General features: G+C 43.3%; 1 protein-coding gene across 1 annotated transcript in view; it reads left to right on the forward strand.

Moving 5' to 3' along the window:
- The window catches only part of CPNE4 (copine 4), a 184844-nt gene that overhangs the window by 140763 nt on the left and 18930 nt on the right, over positions 1 to 25151 (forward strand). Inside the window, exons 7-10 of the mRNA XM_040965210.1 lie at positions 13629 to 13727; positions 16622 to 16708; positions 17806 to 17865; positions 24188 to 24321. Coding sequence (XP_040821144.1) covers positions 13629 to 13727; positions 16622 to 16708; positions 17806 to 17865; positions 24188 to 24321 — 380 coding nt within the window. The remainder of the gene's footprint in view (positions 1 to 13628; positions 13728 to 16621; positions 16709 to 17805; positions 17866 to 24187; positions 24322 to 25151) is intronic.

Raw genomic sequence — 25151 nt, forward strand, 5'->3', positions numbered from 1 at the left:
TGAAGAAAGAAATGATACCGTTGGGAGAAATAAAAAAAAATTTAGCTGCATCACTAGGACTTCAAGAACAACTGGACTACTGGGTCTCATGAAACTTACCAAGTTGTTCAGAACTCAAAAAAACAATTTAGTGTTCCAAGCAGCCCTAGTGCAAATGGGTCATCTGGTTAATCGCTTAGGCATCGGGTTTGGTACTGTGATGGCACTTCAGCTTTACTCACTGTGTCCACCTTCTGCCCCCACAACTAACCCCTCTGTCTCTATTCTCCATTGCTGTTGGTCTGGTTAGTCTCTATGGTCCATGACAAGGAATCCTTCATCAAGTTACCTCTTAGGTCCCTGGGCAACCTACAGTTGGCTGCCTTCAGACTGGTGCCCACTTCTTTTATCTGTCACTAAGGGAGTGGAAATGTGAAGTACCATCTGGCATCTTACACAGAGTGGGACACCCAGAGGGAGCTGTGTCCAATAAAGTGTCCCAAATCAGTGTCACGGTGGAGCTTGACAAGCCCGTGTAAACCAAATCCTCTTTCCTATAAAAAGCTAAAATGTATAAAGATAAATTCCAGCTTAAAATGCAAAAACACAGCAAAAGATTCTAAGAACGTGTTTGTGTACAACTTCATGGTTTCACCACTTATCCTACGTTACTCTGTTATTTTTTGGTTGGGAGTCTTCAAGCTGTGAAGTTCCTAATGTGTTAAAATACAATATAATGTATCACATTTGGTGGCCGTGTAACTCCTAAGAATGATCTCTTGGAAAGAGCAAATCACACAAGTTCAAATCTATGCTTGATTTTAATAATAGATGCTATTTTCTGTGATTATCTTTTTGCAAAACTGAGTGAGTGTTTAAGGTGTATTTCAGGTAACCTGGGCTTTTGTGGCATGCTGAAGACTTGAACTCTCTTTACAACATTGTTGCCCTATAGAAAAAAGTTCTGACTTACAAACACCCAATTAATAGTAGAAACATCCAGGGCCTGGCACAGTAGCCTAGTGGCTAAAGTCCTCACCTTGGACACACTGGGATCCCATATGGATACCAGTTTCTATCCCAGCTGCCCCACTTCCCAAGGATTTGGGCCGTCCTCGACTGCTTTACCAGGCCACAAGCAGGACGTTGGATGGGAATCAGTGTCCATATGAAATCCCAGCACTTGCACAGTGAGGATTAGCTATTGAGCCACCATACCAGACCCAGAAATAAATCTTAAATAGTATACCCTACTATTCCCATGCCTTCGGTTGAGATGATATTTGGGCTTTGAGAAGAAAGATTTGTGGATCCTGATGGAGGGCCAACTGGAAGCCTTTAATTAGAGCAGTTGCAAAGAAATTGCCAAATAAATGTTTGGCACATGACCATAAAGACACAGAGGAGAGTGATGGTGTGTTTGGCAGTGATAGTGGGTCCAAGTCTTTCCACAGAAGCAGATTACATGCCAAGTTATTTTCTGCATGAGAGGCTGCCAAAGAGATGTTCACCAATTCCCTTTTGATTCACGTGTCAATGCAATGATTGGGTTTATGGAGCACATGCCTGCCTGCCAAAGTGACTGCAAACAGGAACAGTAGTTTGCAAGGTGTATGTTTGTCACTTTGCTTCTCCTCACAGATCAAAGACCCTGAAACCATAGTAAGAGTGTAGAGACAGTAAGCAAAAAAAAAAAAAAAAAAAAAAAAAAAGACGGGATTCCTGTGGCTTTAGAATCTCATGCTGAAGAAATGTCATTGAATCCATGGGATACTGGGATATTGAGCCATCAGGAAACATTAATGTTTGCCACCTAATCATGCGTTTTCAGCAACATATAAATCTAAAGAGGTGGAGGTATTTGGTCTGGGAGTTAAGATACTGAGTGGAGGCCCACATCTCATATCAGAGCCTGGATTCAAGTCCTGTTCAGGTTCCTGGTCCAACTTCCTGCCAGCAAAGTCCCTGGGAGACAGTAGGTGAATGGTTCATGAAGTTGGGTCCCTGCCACCCAAGTGGGAGTTCCAAATGGAGGCCCCTCACTTCAGCCTGACAAAGACTCTCTCTCTCTCTCACCATCCCTTCATTTCTCCCTTTCTTTCTCCTATACTCCCTTCCCCCCTCTCCTCAGTTTCTCCCCTCCCTCTCTCCTTTCCTCCTTCTCAAATACGAAGTAAAAAATAGAAGTACTTATCATGGAAAATGTGTGATTTTGTGAAAAGAACCAGGAGGAGGACAGAAGAAGAGATGGTAATTTTTTGTGAATGAAGCAGTTTCTTGCTTCTCCATTATGAATTCTTGACAGTCATGAAAGGTGATAGAGAAGAAAGATATCTTTTTTGTTAAAAAGATTTATATCTGCAAAGTCAGATAAACAGAGAGGAGGAGAGACAGAGAGGAAGATCTTACGTCTGATGATTCACTCCCCAAGTAACTGCAGCGGCTGGTGCTACGCCGATCCGAAGCCAGGAGCCAGGAATTTTCTCCTGGTCTCCCACGCAGGTGCAGGATCCCAAGACTTTGGGCTGTCCTTGACTGCTTTCCCAGGCCACAAGCAGGGAGCTGGAAGGGAAGTGGAGCTGTCGGGATTAGAACCGGAGCCCATATGTGATCCTGGCAGGTTCAAGGTGAGGACTTTAGCCGCTAAGCCACCATACTGGGCCCAGAAAGATACCTTTTTAAACAAAGTATCTTGCAATAGAGTTTGTCAATAGAAAGGATAATCTCAGAGTAAGAAAAAAGCATCTGAACCATAGAACCTGAGCTTCCCAATTAGCAGTCTCAGATGCACTCTCTTTTCAAGGTAGCCCAGCTTGCCATTTAAATCTGACCCAGCCATGGCCTCCTCTGGGTATTCTACACTCCCCATGCTGACTTTCATAGCGGCTGCACTAGCCTACATTCTCACCAACAATGACTCCAGTGTAACTAAAAAGGAAGCTATCTTGCAAACAGAGGAGGAGGATGTCCTCAAATTCTTTGCATCAGGGACTAAGATGAAAGCAAATGGGAAAGACTTCTAAATGGTAAAGACATCCAGAAAGGAAAAGTGATGGTGTCCACATCAGTAGTTGGAAGAGACTCTGGGAGATGCTGCCCGCAGCCTGTATCACTGTTGCTGTTAGAAAGCCTGCTGATGTCACTGTCCTGTTTTCCTGGAAGATGTGGCATTTATGCTACCATATGGTCCACTTTAAATACTTTAGAAACTTAAATACCGTCAGCTTCACACCTGGAAATTTGACTCTCCAGACCCAGGCAGTCTCTGCAGCTTCATCTCCTGATTGTTATGACCCCAGGGCTCTCACAGAGGCATCTCATGTGATCCCACCGATGCTCTTCGGCTCTGTTTGGACATTGCTCTCCCCAAAACCACAAGGAGGTCATGCGCTGTATCTGATACGATGGCTGCTGCTCCGGGAACTTGTGTCCATGTGAGGACTTATTTCTCAAGAATACCCATGGGGCGGGGGTGGGGGGGGAATCATGCCTGAGCAGTACTTCCACAGACATCCTTGAGATCTGGGAGGTGAAGAACAGGTGGCATGGACAATTCCAGCTTTATCTTACAACTGCTCAGCCAGTGGGTGGAAGGTCCCAGTGGCCCCTGTGCCCATTCAGCAGGTCCCTACAGGAGGTTTGGTGTTCAGCCTGCCCCTGAGGACAGAGCTTCAGTACTCACTGCTCAGGCTACTGAACAAGAAGAAACAGCCGGTGAATGGTCTTAATCTGTTGTTAACCAAACTCTCTTTCCCTTTCCACTGTTTTATTTATATAAGGTGAACAAATTTCATGTATTTCATAACACAAGTTTAGGAGCATAATGATATTTCCTACCCTAGTTTCCCTCCCACCCATTCATGTCCCCACCCTCCGTTCTCCCTCCATGAGCTCTTGAACAAATCAGAAACAAGGATGATGGAAAATAAACAGCACCTTCATTTTCTTTAGCACCTTCATTTTTTTTAAATGTAGAAATGTGTTAAAGACTATTGCACAACAGCGTCAGTATTCACACAGAATACGCTCACACTCATAAAGCCCTCTCTTTCACTTCACCAGGTTTTTTTCTCCCCTCTCTGGGATACATTACAGCAGTTGTTTTCATGTTTGTTTTAGCCACAGAGAAGCTAGAGTTTCAGAACTTGTAGGCAGCTGTTGCAGATAGGGCTGCTGGCCATGGTGGGCCACTGTTAAGTTTACACACGATGGAATAAAAGTCCCACTCAGGCGTAGGCACCTTAGCACATGGTGAAGTCAGCTAGTGGGCATTTCTCATTCCTGGTCAACTCAGGGAGGAGAAAGAGCATAATGTGGCTTTAGTGAGGGGAAAATATTAGAGGAGAGTGCAAATCACTCATCTGAAAGACAAGTGGCAGCAGGAAAGCACTGAATAAAAGAAGAAAGTCATGAGTGGAGGATGGCCAAGAAGCAAAGGTCAGTCCGGACCAGAAGGAACTGGGCAAGGAACCTTTATCTTCATCTTCACGAAGGGCCTAAGTTCGACAATGAGCTGCGCAGTGGAGACTAGACCTGAAAACTAAGCCTCTTTAACTGTTTGGTTTCACCAAAGCCCAGAGCAAAAATCTAAATGGGAAAGCGTGCAACATCAAAGCCAACCTTCCCACCCATGTGTTGCCCCGTGACAAGTGTTTATGCAATATGACTGATTACCCTGCAATTTACTCTGTCAATCATCACAGAGTTAATTACTTGTTACTCTTGGGCACTATTATAAATAATGGTATGGCAGACAGTGCTCAATTTAATGGTCCTTAGCATGCAGCTATTAAATGGATGACACAGTCATATCAGTATTGATGAACATGGACCTTCCCTATCTAGGATAATTTATATCACTGAGTATAATGGGCTTTGGTGTTTCACAGTGATATCTGCAATGAACCTATCAGTAAAATAAAAACAAATATTTTCTATTTGGTGTTTATAAAAAAAACCAATAATCTCCTGGTAAATACCAGCTATGAAGAAACGGTAATGTTATAATGCTAATACAAAGTATAGGGAGAATGTAGGCTTATCGTGAAAGCTTACAAAACAGAAAAACAAGATGGAGCCCATGTGTGAGCTCCCCAGAAGGATGTCTTGCATGCTCTGTGCACCTGCTTTGGAAGACTTGTTCCTTCCACGCCCCCTGTACAACTGTGTCATTTCCTGCTGCCCAGATGTCATTTTAAATGACATGTCTTCCAACATCACTGAGTGTGACGCCTGCCTTAGGTCGGTCCCTCCAGATGGCTTGCTGAGACATGGATTTTTCTGAAAGTGTTTCTGAATGTAAGTTATACGGAGTAGGAATTGGGGCCAGTGAAGGAAAAGAGGGAGACCAAGGGCAAGAAAGGTAACAAGCAAAATCTCAAAGAAATAATGACCCAGTCCTGCCAAGAAATATCTTAACACAGTACAATGAGATCTCAGGAACAACCTGTAAACCATGGTGTGTGTCAGTTACTGGTTAAGGGTTGCCCCCAAGCAATTCAAGTTCTACAAACATAGGGTCAACAGTCTGACAGTCTTAAGACAATCTTCCAATGAAGAAATAAATGTCGCGAGGATTGAATGATAAAACATATCAGGAGCTGGTATGCGTCAAGGTGGTAAAGGGATCCGATGTGGCATGTTGATAATACCTGCTGCACTGGCCTGCTGTGGAATCTCTATGTCGCATTTATCAGGCAGCCTCATAATTGCTTAGTTAATTGCCTGTCTTTCGTGCCTGACTGTAGGCCCTGGGGTGTCAGAAAACCATGATTGCCTTGTTTATCATTGGATTACAGGTATTAAGCACAGGACCTGGCCCATGATTGGTCTTCAAAAATAAACTTGCTGAAAGAAGGGAGAAGGGAGGGGACGGAGGGAAGTTAGTTTAGCTGAAGGATTGCACTGAAATAAGAACAGTTCTTCATAAAACACTATTCTTTCAGGAGTTAGCTGACCTAGCTTCACCCACTCTTAAGTATGACAAACCTTGCTCATTTACCCCGTGAGTTAATTTATAACCATCTAACAGGAGCTCTTATATCAACTGATAACAGTCCAACGCATGATTTGGAATTAAAGGTAAAGACATGTGTCTATATAGTTAACCTGAACATACACTAACACAATAATACTCTCCACCAGTTCCCACTTTCTTTACATTAATGTTGAAAATCCTTAACTAATATGGGATCTGGAAAACTAACTCTTCCAATCCTATCTAGATTGCATTTCAGTCTTTAATTCGCTCTTTTATTTGCATTTTGAGATGTGCCTTTTGAAAATGCACTTCATAAATATAATTTGACTTATCAGACCAATGAAGTTTTTGCAGAAGAAATGAATCAGATGACTAAATATGCAATTCCAAATGTACAAGGAATTAAAGTCTGCTACAAGCGGAACAGTCCAGCTTGATGTCTGAGAAAGGAGCCTTTTACCTGATACCTGAATGTTTTTTAAAGACAGAATGGCAGAAAAAGAGAGACAGAAATAAAGACAAAGAAAAATAGAGAGAGGGAGAGAGAAAGAGACATTGCCTTCCATGGTTCCCTCCCCAAATGACACCCGATAGCCACAGCTGAGTCAGGCCCACATCAGAAGCTTAACACCCAACCATGTCTTTCATGTTGGGCCATCTTCCACTGCTGTTCAGGAGCTTTATTAGGGGATTGGATGGAAATAGAGAAGCTTCAGCTTGAACTGACCCTGCAACATGGGATGTTACCAACCCCTGATGTCTGAAATTTGGGGGGAATTAGCAAGAAAGATGTAGAGATAAAACATTTCAGGTCAGCATGTGCTAAGGCCCTGACACAAGAGGGAATATTTTAAAAAAAAAAATCTTCTATGGTTGAACCCCTAAGTGTGAAAGCAAAAAGGAGCTCTGAAATGAGGCCAGAGAAACAGGAAGAAACTGGAGCCCTAGAAGTGATGGCTGAAAGTTTAGCCTTCTTATCCTGCTAATTCCTGCTTTGGTCACATGGCGGTCTAGTGTGTTCATCTCTATGTGTCCATGGCACCCTACACTCTCATTGCCCTTGTTCTTAATTCCTTCTAGTTATGAACCTGCCTGAGTATCTTCTCCTTAAGGATATTTTATTCTTTATTCATTTTATGTGAAAGGCATAGAGAGAGAAAGAGACCCTTAAATGCCTGCAATAGCCAGAGCTGGACTCAGCTGGACTCAGCTGAAGCCAAATGGTCCATCCGGATCTCTCCCTGTAGGCATCAAGGACCCAAGGGGCTGCCTCCCAGGGTACATATTAACAGCAAGCTGGATTAGAAGTGGAAGAGCTGACACTCCACTCAGGCGTTCTGATTTGGGGTGCAGGTGTCCCATGCAGCCACTCTACTCCTGTATCGAATGTTGACTCCAAGCCAGTGAATTTCAAAGGAAAAAAAAATGTTGACTACTCCCTTGTAACTCAGCAAGCATGACCAACCCCATGCCGCTCCTCAGACACATTGTCGGTTTCCAAACCTTGATTCCTGTAACAAAAACTTGCTGTTCTGGCTACCTGGAAGACCCATCACCCTCTCTCACAACCCGACATTCATCTTCCAAAAATCAACTCCCCCTTCATCTCCACTACAATCTTTCCAGGCTTCCCTCAGCCTGATCCCATAACACTCCACATTCATCAAGTAGGTTCAGGCACTTACTGAACTGTGTGATTGGTTTGTTGAGACTGATTTTTCCCTCCTGTGTCTCAATGTTTGGACAAAAGCAACTGTTTTCATTCTATTCTCATGTGCCCGGCACTTTGCTATTTCTTAGTACACGGCAGACCCTAAAAAATTATTGAGTGTAAAAACTAAACGTATGCCTCCAACATATTTTCACAAGCCATAAATCTCATGACAGGTTTTTCTTAAATGCAAATACACACAGAAATCCATTGGCGAGATAATTTGCGGGAAAGTGTGTATTAAGCCCTAATATTGACAATTATTTACAGTGCGCAGTACCAAGACCTGAACTAGGATAAAACTAATGAGTGCACAGGATATAAAATTTAAGAAGGCATTTATTTTTCTCTGCCTACAGGTGCCAACCGTATACTAGGAACGAGTATCTTTTTAAATTTGGTGCTGTTAATTGCTGTTTTGGCTCATCCTAGCATATGCCCTGCACATTGGCATTTCAAAGGCTCCAAGAGTTACTGTACGAGAGGAAATGGTTTAACATCTATTATCCTAGGGTAGCACAAGCTTAACAGAGAATCCAGACCTTTTAAATTTTTCATTAATACCTATTAACCTCCTAGAACTTGTGCCCTGTGGAACAAACTCTAAATGCTTAACTGCTTGTGGATTAGTAAATTTCTATTTGTGCTTTTTCAAATGTTAACTTTGACATGGAGAATGGAATTTAGGTGGGAAACTTGGGTCCATTTATCAAAATCCACCTTTTAAAATGCACAGAATGTTATGACCGCCAGAAAGAAATGTCTAATTGAGTTCCAGCACCTTTCCTGGCCTCCCAAAGTAGTTATTGATGAGGTTGTTACAAAATTGGCCATTCCCATCCATGAATGGATGGAAGTGTACTTCCAAGTAAAAAAAGATCTGCTTTATCTTCCCAAAGACAAATAAAGCCATTGGTCTGACCAGTGATGGAAATTGCCTGAGAAGGAAAGTTCAATTATCTGGGTAATAAGCCTGATAAGAAAGGTCAGTGACCCTGCATGGCACTGTGAAAATCTTAGCTCTAAGCTTGTCCATCTCATGCATGTGGGTCTGACTCCATCCAGATGAACGGAATAGCATAGTTTCAGGCTGACACATGGAACCAACTCTCTTGGGAAAATATTCAACCTTGAAGCCTAAAGCCCATCAATAATCATTGTTTACAAAAGAAAAATCAATCCTCTTTGATAAACAGAGTGTCATTGTAAGCAGTTTTAGACCAAAAATTTAGTACTTTTTTGTCTGTTTGTTTCTGCTTCTGTCGTGGAATTTCCAAACTGTGTTTCCTCATCTAGTAAGTGAGCATCCAAACCCAGAGGGGTAGGCCTTGAAAGACCGTATCTATGCAGAAAGTCTCCATGATGTGGAAAATAAGTTTCTGCTGATAGAAAGAACCTGTCACAGGTAACTCAATGAAATTTCACAAAGCAAAAAATATTAGATTATCCTAAGCTTGGTTTCAAGCCGTTTTTAGGGTGAGCAAAGCACAAGGCTACAAAAGGCTTCAATTAAATGCCATCACTGAGTGAGAACCCAGAATCCACACCTGGATAAGATATACTGGTTACTTAGAAGGTGGGTGGGTAAGAGAACAGCAAGGGTTATCAAGATTCCAAGATCCAATGGCACTGTGCTTAGGTACAAACATGTGGCCCAGACAGGCAAGCCAGGAAACCCAGTAATACTGAAAAAGCAAGGAAGTCTAGAAGAATTTTTACAAAACTGGCTAGAATGCCTGGGTTTATTTTGTTGTTCAAACAATGGATAGTCAGTCCAATTTAAACTTTCAGAATCGGTGTGGATATGGCAGTTGCAAGACATTTTTATGTGGTTGGTTAGGAACAGGTTCTTTCTCTGTGGTTTTAGGATCTGTTTTGTTGCTTAGTTTAAAAAATTCCCAAGTACTGAACATTTGTCGGTTGCATGAAACAGTGATTAAACCGTAAAAATAAGGAAATGAACTTATATTCACAATACACCATCTTCAATTTACCTGGCTGTGCAAACTTCCTCCAGGTTGTCAGTGAATGTCAGAATACCAGCTTAAGGTTTTCAGACTGATTAAACCATATAAATGGAGTTAATTTTTCTTTTCTGGTTTTCCAAGTGCCTCATCCTCTTAGGGTATCCAACTAGGCATGAAAGTATAACAATCTGTAACCAGCATGCAGTATGATTCATTCAGAAACAAAGACACAGGCATGTTACTGGCCGAAGCTATGGTTACCTGTCATGGGCTCAGAGAATCGTATAGTTTCTCAGATGACAACAACATAAGACTTTGTGATCAATTCCCAAACTCCTCTCTGGCCCTCAATAGTTCAGATCTCAGCCTTACAGAATATAGACTCTCTCCCAAGGACCAAGGTTCAGATGGAAGATCCTCTCTCTCTCTCTCTCTCTCCCCGCCCCCATCACACACACACACACACACACACATATACAGTTACTCATTCTCCCCCTTTCAAATAGATACATGTATAAAGAAATGAGTAAGTAAGTTTTTTTTTTTTTTTTACAGTGGCCTCAATAGGCCACTGGACATTCTTGTATTGTCATTTATCTCTTCATGGTTGAGGGATTGTGCTTACATTTGTAATGCGCATAAGGGTGTCCGTCCCCAGATGAAATGTCGGGTTCTGAGATCTTACACCTTACAGTTTGGTAGAAGAGGGACGCAGGTTGAGTCAGAGATGACTGATCATCTCGTTGAACGCTTGAGGTGTAAGTCGCTGTCAAGGCCTGCCTCTTCGGCTGCCCACAAAGCCATGGGAGTTTCAGCCTTCCTAAAGAGTAGCGAGGTGTGAAGTTAAAAAGGTTCAGACAAGTATTTGGGAGCCTCTGAAGCTTATCTGAACTCACCATGCCTCAGAAGACTGTAAATCTCCAATGAATACTCCCAGGAGTGGCACACTTCACCATGGAATGCCTTGAGGCTTAGCTGCAGTCCAGAATAACAAAGACTTATGGAAAGGCAAGATGAAGCACACACAGCCTCACCTTCCCCTCTTGGGCAGTCTGGCCTGCATGAGTACAACATTGTAGGATTCTGTTTGCCTACTTAGAGCCATCCTACATCAAATGGCCATTAAGAAGCCAGGATGGCCATTGTATGTTGTTTGGGGCTTTTTATTAAATTGAAGAATACACTATGATTCAGGGTGTAATTGCTGTCAGCACTTAGTCCCATCAAGGATTTCTGGATTTTTCTGTTCAGTGTCCAGAGACCACAGCATCTGAAGTGGTGATTTGCTTGCTTTGAAGGCAAACACTTGCAATCCATCCCTGATAGCTACATCTGAATCTTGAAAGTAGGGCCTGGGCATATGAAATTTAGCAAGCTCTAGAGAAAACTAAATTCCTGGGATAAAACATTAGCATTAAGCTGCTATGCTGCAGATGAGGACTGGCACCCAGAGATTTGTTGACCTGCCCAGTGTCTCACTGCTGATTAATAGTGGAGGCCACAGCTAGACTCCAGTCTGTGCCTTCCTCGGTCTAGAAACCTTAGCTCCTGGTAAATGGTGCATGCAAGCACATCAGCAATAATATGCTTTGGGAAGCATTTCTGGGACTCAGTGTGATGGCTCAATGGCTAAAGCCCCACCTTTCAAGTGCTGGGATTCCATAAGGGCACCAGTTCATATCTTGGCTACCCCACTTTCCATCCAGTTCCCTACTCATGACCTGGAAAAACAGAAGAGGATGGTCCAAAACCTTGAGACCCTACAACCATGTGGGAAACCTGGGGGAAGTTCCTGGCTCCTGGATTCAAATCAGCTCAGCCCCCGCCATTGTGACCATTTGGAAAGTGAACCAGCAGATTTTTCTCTTGTCTCTCCTTCTCTCCACAAATCTGATCCACCTTTCCAGTAAAAATAGATAAATATTTTATTAGTGTTATTATTTTATGTTACAGTTCCATAGACTCTAGGATTTCTTTTACCTGCCTCTCCAAATCCCCTCTCTGCCATGATTTTCCATATGTTATTACAATATCATAGTCCTTCATAAACAGTCATAAGTCCATCATTCTGCTATTTAAGTGTATCCTGACACTGTCAGTATGACAATGGCATAGAGTCCAGCATCCTACATGAAAGGCAAACTTTATAAATCCAATGATCATATTAATAGGATTTTCATACTTTTACATCTTCGAGTTAAGTAACAGATCGTGGTCCAAAACCTAATGTAAATTGAATGATGATTTTATCTGGATTTTATTTTTCTAAACACACACGCATGAATTCTGATTCCATGTGACTGCAGAAGTGCCTCATGTTTCTGTGAATATTGTTTTTGGAGTCACCTGCCATTTCTACCACCCTGCCCAGATATCTATCACTGCCAGTTGTCTCACACTCTCTGGCCTCCTTTTCCTCAAGGCACATCCAATCTCCAAGCCACAATCAGCATAATGCTGTTATGAGCAGCAGGCTTACTGAAGACTCGGGGTCAACAGGATAAGGGCACGTTCTTGTGGTTGTGTATAAATAACCTGACCTTGGAAATACAACACTGCTCTTTCAATATCCCTTGCCTACTGCTTGCCTCTTGCACCCAATATGTGGCCCATCCTCAGCCCTCTGATTGAACCTGCTCTGATTTCTTCTCAACTCACGTCCCTTGCTCCCCACTCTGTGCTTCTAATTACCAAGCGAAAAGCATGCTTTAGCAGTATTTTTTTTCAACAAAACAGCTTAGCTCCCTTTGTCTTAATTTTGTTCAGTTTCATTCTAATGTATTAGTTCCAAAGATCTTACTCATGTTTTCTAAAACACTTTTTTTTTTAACAAAACACTTTCCTATGAAGTCTTCCACATTTTAAGAGGGTTGCCATGGCCAGAGCTAGGCTGATCTGAAGCCAGGAGTTAGGGGCTAGGAGATTTCTTTTGGATCTCCCCAAGATGTGCAGGTGCCTGCAGTCTTGAGCCATCCTCTGTGGCTTTCCAAGTCATTAACAAGAAGCTTAATCAGATGTGGAGCAGATGGGACATGAACCAGCTTCCACATGGGATGCTGGGTTCATAGGCAGAGCTTTAAGCTACTACTACACCATGGTGTTGTCCCCAAATAAATAGTTTTTATTATTGTTATTATTCTAAGTGAATGGTCACATCTTAAGTGTGATGGATGTGTGATATTTAGCAATGTGTTTCCTTTGTCAACTTCTTCCGTCCATCTTGGTTTCATTCATTTTCCTTCCTTAATGTCGATATCACTCTATGCCTTCAAAGTCATTTTTTAAATGTAAATCATCTGACTCCATTTGAATAATTAAACAGAAACTGCCATTGTTGATACTGTATCTACAGACTTCGGCATCTAATCCCAGCTGTAAACCAGGGACAGTCTCTGTAATGGGGAAGAAAAATACCAGAATTCCATGGAGGCAGGACAAATGCCTTTAAAATCCCAGATTTTCATTCACTAGATGGTCCTTTGAAAGTCACTTATCTTTCAGTCTTACTGATTTTATCTGTAAAATGAACACATTATTGTAATCACGGGGCTGTGGTTAAGGGCACAAAGGCGAACCAAAAGACTACTGAGGCCGTGGGAACATTATGTTTTTCATAAAGTTCATACTGCCTTCAGCTCCGACAACTGCATTCTCAGTTGTGCAGGCTGGCGGGAGAAGTGAGCATTTGTTCTGGGACACACACATCCTATATTAGGGTACGTGGATTCGGTTCCCAACTTACAGATAATACAAAGGATATAAGGGGAAGCTATGGTGAGCTCTCAGGTGGTGAGTTCCTGCCCTGTGAGAGACCTGGGTTGTTGTGTTCCCATATCCTGCTCTCAGCCCACCCTAACTAAGCTCAGCCATCATGGGCATTTCGGGAATAAGCTGAGAGATTCGAGTTCTCTCTTCCTCTCTTTGTCTTTTCTCCCCACCTAAATAAATAAGTAAATAAATAAATGTTAAGCATAATTCTTTTCTCTTGCAGTGCATAGTATGGGACTGGGACTCCAACGGCAAGCATGACTTCATTGGAGAGTTCACCTCAACGTTCAAGGAAATGAGAGGAGCAATGGAAGGGAAACAGGTACATATATGTATCACTTGTGGTACTGTCCCCAACACTGCACAGTGCCTCCTCAGGACGTTCTCTATGACACTTCTCTAAGACTTGGCTACAAACAGAACAGCCGGTGGCAAAGCATCGGTGTATGCTTACACATGATGACGGGAGAAAGCACAGTGGGAGTTGAATACCTTCATGCTAAGAGCTAGCCCAGCCTACAGCAAGTGCATGATCTTGGACAAGACATTGCCCGCAGTGGTTCAGTTTCTTCACCAGTAAATTAGAGAAGTTAGGAAGGAATATTTCTGACTTTTTTTTAGCTGTGAGTTAATTTCTCTGTCCCTCATTTTTCTTACCATAAAAGGATGATCCTTGTTCAACCCTCGCAGAATCTGTGAACATTACACAAGATGAACTGTGATACGCATAAGCAAGGTACTTAGCACACGAGTAGCGTTTCCAGAATATCTGCTTATTAACAATCCTGTTCTTGCCAGCTCTACACTCCCGTGGCTTGATTATATTAATGGTGTACTTAATGCTTTGAAGAAATTATTTCATTGTAGATGCATAGTGCTTCCAAATATGCATCATCCATGAACTTCTTAAAGACACTTGTATCCTTTTATGCTTGGATTTCCAAAATTTTTTCAGAAAAATAATCTTGTCTTTTAATGTCTACAACCTTTTCAAGTGTCTTCTAGTGTGAGAGTGGAAGATGATAGATAGATAGATAGATAGATAGATAGATAGATAGATAGATAGATAGATAATCCATTATTGTTGTTTAGCCCATAACCATACAACTTCTTCACTCACTTGTTCAGCATTCATCTGTTTGACTCCAGTTGTGGTACTTAACCCATGCCTGACAGCTTTCTCCAGCTTCCAATGTCTTTTTCACTCATGTCCAAAGCAGGTGAGAAGGGAGACATCAAGGAGAGGTGATGTCTTCCAAGAAACACTCCTCAACAAATCACTCAGAGGAGTGGAGGCAAAAATGTCACAGCTTCCTTGTCCTGCAGGTGAAACATTTCCAGGATGTGTGTTCTGTTTCACAGGGTTGCCCGATAGGAAGAAGCCCAGCTGTCCACAGTGGGGAATGACCTTGTCAAGCCCCCCTTGTGGCTGACTCCTGTCCAGGTCCCTGCTCTTGTGCTGGTGCTTACTTGTGTTGTTTGCACCTATATCCTTGCTTCAGATTTGCCTCCAGGGTTACTCCACCCCAAGACTTCTCACATCCTCACCACATGGAGCAGAGAGGAGTGACAGCAGTGGGTGCGACAGCTTAAGAGATATGTCCCTGGCATGATCAGAAGTACACATTAGAGAGGTTGTCCCAACTCATTGTTTGGGCTTTTCTTTCTGATGTAAGGTCAGAACATGACCAGATTGGAGGGAAGTAACTCATCCTTGAGAATCTTCATCTGATTTGGACCATCTGGCCAGCACTTGCCTGTGGCCTGCAGAAACAAGGTCAGCTCTCTAATTGTGTTCCCTCCAAGTCAGTTCCACTGTGGACCCAGCACTGCAAGAAGTTTGTCAGATACTCAGATCTTCACCCACAAGCAATTATACAGAGTTTGAGGTCACCATGAAAACTGATGGTAATTTACACAGAAATCACAAGAAATGTAAGCAGAAATTGTTGTTCCTTAGAATGTATTGAACCAGGCCCCGTAGAACTAATCAGTGGTAGTTAACTAATATTGCCTTCTAGACTTCTGAAGAATTTTATGGAGTTATTCTCTTTTCGTTTAAGTAGAAATAACAAACTGAAAGATATCGGAAAGATTTCATCTTTTAGTCTTGTAACACTAACAGAATCTGGATTTCAAAAAGTTCATGGAAAATGGGATTCAAATATAAGTTTATGTTGCTGCAAAAAAAATCTTGAAATTCATGTATACAATGATTCTTCAAATGACCACTGTAACTATATCATGAAAAAACTGTAGGATCTCAATTTCTTCTGAACCAAAATAAAGCTGTCCTTTAATTCCGTTTTCTAGGAACTTTTTGAAGTAATCTTATATATTATAATTGGAAAAAGCAAGCCTGCCAAAGCCTGATAGTTTCAAACAGAAATGAATCTTAACACTTCACTAAAGAAAGAGATCATAGGCTATTTCACTTTCCTCTAGCACTGAGATATCAGGAAAATTTTAGTTCAACCACCCAGCTCTGGTGTTGGCACATTTGCACAAGTGCACATAATTCCTTGTTTGCCAGCTCTTGTTGATTCAAGAATGTCCAGTGAGCTCCGGGCATTGTGCCAGCTTAAGGTATGCCAGGACGCACTGTGCTGACCTAGTCCCTGTGCCCCTACAGGAGCTCCAAGACTGGACAGAATCAGGCAGAGTAGAAGCACAAATCAAAAACAAATAATAGGAGAGAAATCACAGCTTGTGACCAATCACATCAAATCAGGCTAAGGTAGAGGTGTGTGTGCAGGAGAGATCATCTGAAGGGGTGATTTCATCACGAAAAATGAGAATAAGCCAACCGTGTGTGAGTGAGAGAAAAGCATTATGAGTGCACGGAATAGCCTTGCAGAGGCAAGCAGAAAAGAGAGGTAAAGTGAAAGATTTTGGCAGAGGCCACAAAATCTAGAGAGTCAGTGTTGCCCTGCAGGGGACATGGTCGATGTCAGGGCACAAGCAAAGGCAGATTCTGACACACAATTGTGCAGGTGTTGAAAGCACAGACACATTGTCACTTCCAGGCTAGGGAAGCAGTCCCTTAAATTTCAATTAAATTGAAATTCAATTCATCAATCACACTTGTCCAATTTTAGGACTATCAGACAACCCTCCTGCCTGGTTTGTCAACAGCATCACCCCAGGACTGGGCACCAGTGAATGGCTTGACCTCTTCCTGAGCAGGCTGTCATGCTGTGACCATTCTTGTTGCAGGTGCAGTGGGAGTGCATCAACCCCAAGTACAAAGCCAAAAAGAAGAACTACAAGAACTCAGGCATTGTGATTCTGAATCAGTGCAAGGTATGGTCCCTTCTTCCCAATGCATAAAGTCGGGTCTTTCAGGCTGCGTGGCCAAAGAGAACAAGTATGTAATATTTCTACAGATCAGTCAGAAATTCAACCTAGCAATGAATGTGCAGTGAGAAGGTTGAGCAGACAGGGTCTTAGAGCTACAGAGCCAAGTGCCTCCATCTGTTCCCCAAAGGCAGGAGTGTTCTGGTCACAGGTCAGACTCTTTTCTGCCCAAGGCAGTGCCAGAGGGAGAGGTAGGAGCAGGTGCAGCCAGCGTCTTATGAGCTCTATGAAGCTGTCACAGTGTCGGTGCTTTCTGTCTGATATTCACCCATGCTGAAAGGGCAATGTGCAAATAAGGAACTGATAGAAGGAGCTCGACTTTGCAGAGACTTCCTTGTGCTGATAATGAAACCTTCAACATCATACCTGACAATCACACTGACACGAGTTAGGTAGTTACTATGTGAGAGTAACTACAGTGAGTTCTGTTTCATGTTATTACAACCCTGAGATTTCTACCTTCCCTTAACTGTAAGAGGGATGCAATAGTAGCTACAGTTCCACCTTCAGAAGATTGTTCTAAGAGTTAAATGAGATAAGAGATGCTAAGTGGCTGGCCTGTGGTAAGTCCTTAAGAAACGAGAGCCATTGTTGGCTGGGGAAGGGTCTAACTAACCGGAAGTTGTCAGTAAAGACTTTCCCAAGTAGCTGTAGCCTTGAAGATGCCAACCCTAACAAAGATTAGGAGTGGTATCAAGACCAGCATTTAGACGCATGGAAACCAAATTGAAGCTAAGTGTGAGACCTGATTGATTGGAAAGTGACGTTGACCTTTGAAAATACAGTGTTAGTCTCATCCCAGAGGCAGAAGCTGATTAAAATCATGCACAATTCAAAATAAAAGGAAGAAGGGTTCCAACTGTGCCTAACCACATTAGCATTTCTTCCTCTCTTTTAGTGGAATGATGTCTAATGATTTGTTTTCCTCGTAGAGCTTTCTGATTTTATCTCTAGTTCAGTGACCTAGCTCCAGTGTTTAGGCTCCCATCTGAATGGAGGCAGTTCAGGCTGTTACTAACATGGTTGCCTTTCCTTCTGCATAGATCCACAAGATGCACTCTTTCTTGGATTACATCATGGGTGGCTGCCAAATCCAGTTTACAGTAAGTTGTTTCCATTGTTTATTCTTACTTAGGGAACATGGGATAAGAAATGGTACTGGCTTGGGAACACAAGGAGACCAGTCTGTTAAAACCCTGGGTCATATCTGTCCATGTATCATTGTTAACATACTGTATGGCATCATGTCCAGGTGTCATTGTTGAAATTCAAGGTCTCACATTTTGATAGCAGCTCATAATATTGCTTCCTCTAGTGAGATGGAGTTTCCACCATTGTGTCAGGAAATTTGTGCCACTAGAGCTCCGATGGTTTGGAGAACCCTTTGAATGCTTTACACTCTTTTGGTGAACTGTGTGAAGAATGAAGCAGTGTGTAACTGCCAGATTCTACCACCTGGGGAGAAGGTTAGGAAAGGTTCAAATAAGAAGTTTGTTTGAACCACGGCAGATGCCTAGGTTGTGCTCTTATAGCCAATATACAAGTACCAACATCCTGCCCAATGGTCAGTAAAAATCATAGGCCATCCAGATGGTCCATCAGGCAATGGAAAGATGAATTCCAAAGACTGGAGAACCAGGTTGAAATCAAGGTTGAGAATTGAGTGGGCATTTCTCCTGATTGAATCGAGGGGCCATCCCTGTTGGGTGTGTAAGCTGTAATTTAGAAAATTTGCAGGCAGGCCAAGGTTGTCTATCTACCCAGAAACAACTTGCTTCCACTGGTGATACAGGATACAGGTGACCTCTAGACACAGGATTCCCACACAGTAAAATCACTGTGCTAACACTTGCGAGAAGGAAACAAGGTTATAAACAAGAGAGAGGCAATTTGTCCAGCATTTACTTCTCATCTTGAAGATTAAGTTCAGCCTGTGTAGCTCCCTAAACCGGCTCAATTATGTGAGCAAAGCAAGGAAAATGGGTTTAATTTTGTTGTCAAGGTATGGGCTCAAGTGAATAGCCATAACCAGTGTGTTTCGGGGATCACGGATAGTACTGCTCCGAGCACTAAGTGGGGAAATGCAAGGGAGGGCTTGTCCTGGGCTGTCATCCATGAGCTCTCCTTAGGTCTCCTCCCTGCCTCGTTCTTTTACTTGAATACTAACTTGTTTCATAGTATGAGAAAAGTAGGCACCGATTTTTTTTAAATGCACCAAAAAATAAAGGCATCGTTGAATTTCGTTCACCCATGAACTTTCCGAAGCACCCTACCACAGACGGCTGCAAACATGTGTCTTGTGGGCACCCAACTCCAAATGAACTGTGGGCTCACTGCGGCTCGGGGTGAATATAAATGGAAATAAAGAGACCAGCAATGTCATGAAGGAGAGCTACTGAAAATAGTTTCCCAAGATAATAAGCAAAGGAGTGATTTCCAGAAACTATTTATAGTTTTCCAAGGGAAAGATCTATTGATTTCAGATTGTTTTAGATGCTGTAGATGCCATGCTTTTGAACAATTCTTTATTCGACCTTCAAGGGCTTCCTTTGCCCTCGGAGTTGGGCTGCAAAGAATCAGCCCCAAGGAAAACTGGATAATTCCTAATGACTTCCACCCCACAGCCTGACACTCCGATGTCCCTGTGACCTGCCTGACACTCCAATGTCCCCGTGACCTGCCTGACACAGGAAGCTTGCCTTCCATACTTTATTCTCCCTTCCTTTCTTGTCATGCTGATTTTCCAACCTGGGAAAAGGCCTCCTCAGAGTTTGCCACCAACACCCCGGTCCGTGCTGTTCATCCCCTCCAGAGTTGACTGGAAAGCCTGTGTGGCATGGAGGTGGAAGTGGTAATCTAGAAGAGGGGAAGTGAGAAGGAAAAGAAAGTACAAAACGACCCTAGGGAGATGAGGACAGGTCACCGAATGTTCCTGCTGAGACCCTTCCCCAGCGGGGCTGCAGGCTGCAGACTTGGAAGAGGATAGCTAAATGTCCCATCTTGTCATTTTCCTTCAAAATTAAGTCAACCTTCTTGTAAATTCCTGGTTGCTCAGATAGAGTATTCTAATGTAGATTGTAAGCTGTAAGGCAAAGTTGCACCCATGTGAACCTATCCTGCAGATGATCAGAGAGTCAGCCACAGAAACGGCTTTGCAGAGCTGTCCAGGATGCTCCTCATGGCCCCAGCGATCACACGCTGGGAGGAACCCCAGCACTGGGGTGGACTCATGGATGCAGCTAAAATGTCCAAAGAAAGGTGCTCGTCAGTCACTTCTAGGTTTGCCTCACCAGCCACTCCCCTTGTCGGGAACTTGCTCACAGGAAGGCAAGGGGGCATTTTGCATTCTTGAGAAACTTTTTGCAAAATGGTTCCATGGTTCTGCTTAATCATGAGAGTGGCGGCCTAGGGAAGAGGAAGAGCAACGGGCACCTGTACATGTGTCGCCTGCAGAGAGGATTGGTGTGCGTGCAGAACCCCAGCCTTCATAAATGCTTCCTCTCAGAAAATGAAAACGTGGCAGCTGTGCAGCCCCCCGGCAGGCAGGAAACCAGGCGTCAGGAGCCTCCTCCACAAACTGGCATTTTTCAGCCGTTTTCTTGTTTTTCTTTCTCAACTTAATCCCAGCATTCACTGCCTCCCTGTTGCTTTCTAAAAGAAGCCTAACCTTTGGCTCTATTTTCTCTGCGCTAATGCTAACTTTAAAGAGCATGGAGAATTCTTGGTAGAAAGCCGCCTCCTAAAGACAGATAACTCATCTCCAGCTTCATGAGACTTCAAAAAGCATCACTTGCCAGGAAAACAAAGCAACGAAAATAAAACAGCTTTTTCCTGCTGTGGGCTCAAGCCTGTATACTGCTGTCTATTCTCATTAGGAAATACTTTTGCTGTGAGTGATGGGGATTCCTGAAAGGGCACGGTGGTGAAGATCATCGGTTGACTTACTTTTTATCAGTCAGTTGGCAAATTGACGCCCTCCCCCAGGTCTATATTATCAGAATCTCCTGAGCTGGCATAATCTCTTTCATCATCATAGACACAAAGGCCCATTCCCACAGGAAAAATGAAAAACTCATGCATCTGCCTGCAGAAACAACAAAAAAAATGTAAAATTTCTGTACCTTTCTTAAGTCTTTACAGCAGCACCCAAAGCAGGCAGCCCGAAACTCACCTCCTTGCCTTGTCCTTCGCGTTGTTCCTTTGTCCTCAAGCTGTGCCTCCCTCCTCTCACCAGATTCCATTCTGCTTCTTCCCTCAGTGTCTCTTTAATCACTCTCCCCTTCGCCCTCATCTCTGTTGCTCAGCAGCTCATAGAGCATTGAGAGTGCACTTAGGAACCTGCTAGGAACAAGACAACGCTGAGACAAGTGGTGCACTCAGAGGAGGTCCTCAGTCTCAGGATCCTGCAAGCTTGGATCAGAATTAGCATCTACTGCTGGCTTGTGCGTCCTCACCACCTTCTTTGCCTCATCCTGTGATAGTTATTTTGTTACTTTTTCTTTTACAGTCTATTGTTTTCAAAATCTGTACATGCTCGTTCAGACCTTGCATATGCGAGTGACACACCTGGGCTTGGATGAGATGCCACCAGTGGCCAAGGAGTCACTATTTTTCTCTATGACTTTTCTCCTCGGATTTATATCACCTGATGTCATTCTCAGATTTTATGTTAAGGCGGCAGCAGCATGTTTTTCTCATTACAGAATCTCCTTGCCGCTGCAGGAGGCTCCTTCAGGAAAGGAGCACGGGGGACAGGGTGTCTGTAACCTGCAGGTTCAGGAGCTGAAGTGCCAGCCTCCAGTGGTGAAGAGGGCCTGACCCAGGTGAAGGGCACTACAGACTGGAGTCCTGTGAGCCACAAGGCACATGTTATCAATAGTGAAGTATCAACACTCAGGGATGATTTCTCTTTTACATGAATTAGAGCGGAGTTGAGAGCATCTCCACCACAGCATCGTATGCTCTCTTGGATTCTTCAGGTTCTCAAGTGCTTTCCAGAGGGGTAAGGGAGGAATAGCTAGACCCCCAGCCTTCCCATCATTGCCCTGAACTGCAGGCAGACAGGCGTGAGGTCCTGCCATCCTTCACATCTGGAGAAACAGGCTGGGAGCGGTGGCTCAGGGAGCTGACCTTCATAAGCCATACAGGATGGAATTTCCGCAACACCCGATGTTCCTGGGATTGCCTGCATGAATAACACGTCTGTGTGATCAGGCAGGTGTCAGGGGTGCATCCCAGGGTGCCTTGTGCCTGTTTGCAGTCACAAAACACACGTAGATGTGTTCCAGACCATCAGCTTCTCAGCCCCCCGCCGACCTGTTGTCTCCTTTTGTCTGCTGGATTGGCAGTACCTTTCAGGATGACGCCATGTGAGATGGAACTAGATTTGTTGGTTCTGTAGGTGATGTACGGCATCGTCAACATTGAGCACCCACACGTACAATCTATTTTGATTGCTTTTCCCCCTACCTTTACAACTGTTGGCCACCAAGACCATTTCATACAAGGACTTCCTCTCTTAAACTGTAGATGCCTCCGAGATGCTCTCCCTACCTGCAAGAAAACTTCCCTCCACTTTTTGTGGGAATCACTAAACACATGAGAAGTCTTGCTCTGTTGGCCACAGGCTCACATGTTTTCTTGAGTATATAATAGAGAAGTATATTCTTTAGAGCCTAGAGATGCAAGTTCAAATCCAACTCTACCCTGTGACTAGTATGCCCTTCTGTCACTTTTTGAGTTCCTATTTTCGGCATATTCATTGCCTGAAACATTTGCCATTTCTTTGTGTTAGAAACATTTGAAATCCCTTTTACTAGCCACTTGGGAATACATAATTAATTACGACCCCTTGGTTATCCTACTGTGCTATAGAGTATTAGAAGTTATTATTCATTTCCCACTGCACTATGACATCAGAGTGACCATATGTGAAAATAACAACCTCCAGTATGCAGAGTTTTCATGGAAATGGAATTCTCTAAGACCTCTGAAATAGTTTGCGCACACATACACATTTGCATGCAGCTTTTACAAAGGTTATTCTTTTTTCCTTTTCTGTCTGATCCAGGGTGAGGCAGATAATGCAAGTCTTCCTCAAGTGAACTTTTCACACACTGTTGGTGCTAGTGTTTCAGCGTAAGACACCCCTTTTGGAAAGATCTGGGTGGCATGAAAATAGAAATTGAATCTCACCAAAGCTTATTTTTTATAAAGTCCTGCAGAAGAATGATGCAAAGAGGAAGAAAAGAAGTCATGAAAAATTGACTTTGTGGATGGAAAGGAGAGTCTGAGTGAATTCCTGTGAGCCCATTGCTTTTCCAGGCACTTTGATTTGGTTCCAGGTTGCAGAACTGGAGGGTTGCGGAATTGGACATGGGTGATTTTTTTCCTATCAGCTTCTCTCCTTAAGAAGCAACAAGGAAGTGCTTGGCATCTTTCCTCTGTCTTAGAGGTAACGCTGCACCTTCATAAGGCCAACGGAGCGTTCCAGGTGCTTGTTACAGTGAAGCCTGTTTGATACAGCACAGCTGGCAGCCCTGCCAGTGGACGCGGTCCAGTGCACCCCAGAAGAGAAGAAAGGGCGCAACGCGACACTTCCCTCTCTGAGTTTAAGCATCTTTGAGATGTTTTACTTGGATTGATTTTCATACAGATGGTGGTGATATTAAAAATCTGAAGAAATGGTCCCTCTCACTGTAACACCGTCAAGTTTAAGCATTTGTTGTTAAGAGCTTGGTGAATTGGCTTCTGTTTAGATGATTATGAATTGGGGATCAGGAAAAAATTTGACAATTTGAAGGATAATGACTTGTGGAGGCAAGAGAAAATTTCCTCTCTCCATCTTTCACTCAAAACGCCACTACATTTTCGCACTTTGCTATAAGCGTGAGTTCTCCCATGAATTGGGACCAAAACAACAGGTGCTTCCCACACAGTTGCTCCTTACAGAAAATTTACTATGAATACTTGAGCATCCCTTTCCCTGAAATTGGCTAGCCTGTGGAATACAGCGATGACTGCTATGGAAACTGTATCTTTCATGCAGAATTTGCTGTTAAGAGATCTCACTGCTCCCTCCCAGATGGGAATGTGTCTCTTGGGGCACATTCTTTGCTCTTACTGTCCGGTGAGGTTGGATATTGAGTGACCAGGCTTTCAGACCTGGGAGTCAATCTTAAGTTTCATTTGGGGGAGAGGAAAGAACACGAACAAGACAAGGGTTGAAGACTGCAGCCATGCATGACCTCAGCCTAATTAATAACTAGCTTTGGAGCTAATTAATTTCTTCTTGCACTTTCCTTTATTGATGTGGTGTGTCATTGCATTTCTCCTTTCTATCTGAGGTCATTTGTCTCTCATAGCTGATCACAATTCCATGGAGATAGAATCACTTAAAATCTTCTTGTTTTTCTTCTCTTCCAGGTAGCTATAGATTTTACTGCCTCAAATGGGGACCCCAGGAACAGCTGTTCCCTGCACTACATCCACCCTTACCAACCCAATGAGTACCTGAAGGCTCTGGTGGCTGTTGGGGAGATTTGCCAAGACTATGACAGGTAGGAGCCTGCAGGTGGGCCTCATCCCTCTCTCCGTGGGCTCATCCAGCGTGGGAATGGAAATGATGTCCACAGATTCCCACACAGAGACTCAGGAAAGAGCAGAACAGAATGCTGCCCACACATTCATCCATTCCATAGTCCTGCCTGCCTTGCGCAATAAGCAGTCTGTTCTCAGCCTTCTTCTCCTACCTGACTTTGTAAGACCACTGAGTGCCAACTGGAGCTTCCAATCATGCAGTCCTACTGTGTGCCTCACTGCTCCATGCATGCTGATATACTAGCAGCATTCCTGGCCTACTGAATTCCAAGGTGGTGCATTGCAAGAAGATTCCCAGGTGACCTGTACACATGTTGAAATTTTAGGAGCACAGGTTCGTCATACATGATGGCATTGAATCCCCAGATGAACCTTGTAGAATGGGAATGTTTACATAAGAAGGAGACCACAGGGGGAGGTAATTGATGCTTCAGAGGCTTGCAAACCCAGGTCTGTCTCATTGTGCAGTCTCAGCCATAATCACCAGGTAACTTTAGCTGAGGACGTATGGCTACCCATGTTCACATGTGTGGACCATGCAAGTGTGGGTGTGTAGGTTTGCTTGGTTTTACCTGGGATTGGTGTTGTATTTGTTTGTACTTGACTGTTAGTATTGACTTACCCACTAAGAAAATTCCCTGAAAGAAGTGATTAGTGTAAATTATGACAGGTTGGGTTTATTCTGCCTTCCCGATATTTCCGGAAAGAGAACAAGATGTTCAGGGCTGTGCTTCAGAAAGCTTTTCGAAACATTGCCAGTATAATTATGCAGATCCGTGACTCTCACTTG

Source organism: Ochotona curzoniae, unplaced genomic scaffold (genome assembly GCF_017591425.1).
Source record: "Ochotona curzoniae isolate NIBS_2020 unplaced genomic scaffold, NIBS_Ocur_1.0 contig_1302, whole genome shotgun sequence".
In the NCBI taxonomy this organism is placed as follows: domain Eukaryota; kingdom Metazoa; phylum Chordata; class Mammalia; order Lagomorpha; family Ochotonidae; genus Ochotona; species Ochotona curzoniae.